Source organism: Chiloscyllium plagiosum, chromosome 39, assembly GCF_004010195.1.
Source record: "Chiloscyllium plagiosum isolate BGI_BamShark_2017 chromosome 39, ASM401019v2, whole genome shotgun sequence".
Lineage (NCBI taxonomy): Eukaryota > Metazoa > Chordata > Chondrichthyes > Orectolobiformes > Hemiscylliidae > Chiloscyllium > Chiloscyllium plagiosum.
Window position 1 is genome coordinate 26,869,596 of NC_057748.1, and position 2,989 is coordinate 26,872,584.

The window sequence follows — 2,989 nt, forward strand, 5'->3', positions numbered from 1 at the left end:
CCTTCTGACGTTTTGATCTTTCTCCCTTCTATTTCCTCTTCCTTTTTCATTTCCTCTTCCTTCTCTATTTCTTTCATTCCTTTCTTTATAATTTCCTCTTCAGCTTCCAAATTCTCCTTATCTTCCTCTTTATCCAATATGTCCTTTCCTTTCTCCTTTTCGAGTCCCTCTTTCAGTTGCTTTTGCTCTTCTTCCAGTTTTTCTTCCTTTTCCAAGGTCTCTTGGTCTTCCTGTTCCATATCCTCATCCTGTTCTGTTTTCAGCTGATTTTCATCGTCCTTCATCTTATTCTCATCGACATCTTGATGTTTTCGCTTCTCTTCCTCTTCCAGTCTATTCCTCCTTTCTTCATCCATCTTTTTCTTCCACAACTCCTCCTCGATTCTCCTCTCTTCACTTTCCCTGTCGGACTCCTCCACCTCGGATTCCAGGTCGACTAACTCCTCATCCCTTTCCTCCTCTCCCTCCTCTTCATTCTCACTTTCATAAATGGATAGCTCTTCTCGCCACTCCATGGGTTCCTTGCTCTTCAGCTTATCATCTTCGCTGAAGCTGCACACTTCTTCTTCATCCTCTTCCACCTCCAGCCTCTTTCTCTTTTTCTCCTCCTGCCATTGTCTGTCTTCCTCTTCCTGACGCCTCCCATTCTCATCCTTTTCTGTCTTCACCCCTTGCTTCTGCCTTCTGTTTTGCTTCAGAACATAGGTATCAAACTCACATACTTCTTCATCGTCATCATCGTCGTCTTCAATGTGGAATTTATATTGAGGTTCAGGCTTAATTCTTGGCTTTTTATGCTGCCTGGTCTCCATTACTCCTCCTCCTCCTTTGCCCTGTAACTGTGGTTAATTTTCTGATGATATTTTCATTATTTTGCTGTGGATCTTCAAGGTGAGCTTAAGCACGATATAGTGAAAAGCCTGGATAGATATTGGAGTTAAGTCACCCTGCTGTCTTGAACATGCCTGTTTTGTTAAGAACTGACTTTTCTCACTCATAAGAATATTTTCAGTATATGAGCGACAAGATTGCTTGCAGGGTCCAGGGTCTACCGAGTTCCATGTTGCTGTTGTCTTAGAATCTCTTCTGTGTCACTCATGAACTCAATTCATGGTGCAAAACCTCACGATAGACAAACACCCTAGGCGCCCAGGGCGGTGAGTGTTCCAATCCCAGAATGGCCTGCTGATCTGAAGAATGCGTGTGTATGCATTGGCTTTTTTGGCAGAGGAGGTGGTGTGAGTACTCTGCCAATAATCTTTTTGTTTTGTAAGACGTTACTGAGCTTTGAATATTTGGGATGTGTGCACTATGAGGTGTCCAATGTTTGTGATGTCACATATGATAATATATTAACTGTTCGGCATCAGGTCCTTTTGCAGTGTCAGGGGAGGGGGAGGGCAGGGCTGGGTGCCTTTCATGTTGTTTTCTGTGTGACAGATGCACTCAGGATTGCGCATATTAATGTACTCCCTTCAAGGGATTCTTCACATAGTGCCTACAATTATTGCAATTAAATCATGGTTTTTCTTAGGGACAGGGTAACCCATCCCTAATTGCCTGTTGAGAAGGCGGTGGTGAGCCAGCTACTTGAACCACTGCAGTCCATGTGGTGTAGGGATACCCACTATGCAGCTATGGGAGTAAAGTTCCAGAATTTTGACTCAGAGATAGTGAAGGAACAGCCAATAGCATTCCCAGTCAGGATGGTGAGTGACTCAGAAGGGAACATTGCGGTGATGTAGCAGTGTGCTCCCATGTATCCTGGGTTGTCGAGGTAATCAGTTTGAAACATGCTGTCAGAGAAGCCTTGGTGAGTTATTGCAGTGTGTCTTGTGGATGGGACAAACTGCTGCCACTGTGTGTCAGTGGTGGCTGGAGTGAACATTGGTGGACATGGTACCAATCGATTGGGCTGATTTGAGCTTCTCGAGAAACATCAAGGGATTACAGTGTGGAATACGCTGCAAGAAATTGTGGTGGAGGCAGGCTCAATCAAGTCTTTCAAGCAATTACTTTCGAAAAAAGAGGAATATATATGTCTACAGAGAGAAAGCAGGTGAATGGCTCCAGGTGTATTGGTTGTTAGGACAGCCAGTACAGACATAATGGGCCAAATGTGCTCCTTCAGTGCCTTAATGATTCTGTGAAGTGGAAAATGTTCCATCACACGAGTTATACACAAACATACAAATCAGGAGCAGGGAGAGAGCCCTCAGCCTTTGAGCCTACTCTGCCATTCAATACGATCAGCTGATTGTGGCATCAACACCGTATTCCTGCCTACCCCCAATAACCCAGTCTTAAGCTTTCTTCTGCTTCTGACACATTTATAAACTTTCTTAAGTAACAAGACCAACGCTGTGCACAGTACTCCAGATATGGCCTCACCAATAACATAAGGTTCCTGAAGAAGGGCTAATGCCCGAAACGTCGATTCTCCTGTTCCCTAGATGCTGCCTGACCTGCTGCGCTTTTCCAGCAACACATTTCCATCTCACCAATAACATATACAACTGTAGCAAAACATCTCACTTTTCTATTTAATTCCTGTTGCAGTAAACAGCAATATTCCATTAGCCATCCTGGTCACTTGATCTGTCGGTAAACTAACTTTTTTGACATTCGTGTACCAGGACAGCAGTGCGTCCGGCAATTTCCCTCCACTTTAGTATATAGCTTTTCTGTTTCCTGCCACCTATTACATGAGATACCCTGTATTAGGATTTGGTTGCCCTTGAAAATGACTTATCGTGATATATCAAATTGGTCTCCAAATGACCAAAATAAACTAATCTTCTCAGGTACTTCTTTAATATTATCACAGTATGTCTGGATAATGATCATTAGTAGTGCACGCAGCTACTCATTTTCGCACTGGCTGTGGCCAAGGTGGAGGAAACCAATGTTGAGAAGATATTCACCTTCGTTTCCAAGAACATCAATGTGTAGATCATGAGGAAGCTCTTGGTCTTTGTGTGGGGAGTTG

The 2,989-nt window shown here is 43.6% G+C and overlaps 1 protein-coding gene across 1 annotated transcript in view; it reads right to left on the reverse strand.

Annotated features, from left to right (window-relative positions):
- LOC122542050 overlaps positions 1-2,429 on the reverse strand; it is a 9,761-nt gene extending 7,332 nt beyond the window's left edge. The window contains exon 1 of the mRNA XM_043679338.1: positions 10-2,429. Coding sequence (XP_043535273.1) covers positions 10-812 — 803 coding nt within the window. The 5' untranslated portion in view covers positions 813-2,429. The remainder of the gene's footprint in view (positions 1-9) is intronic.
- Positions 2,430-2,989: the final 560 nt, after the last annotated feature.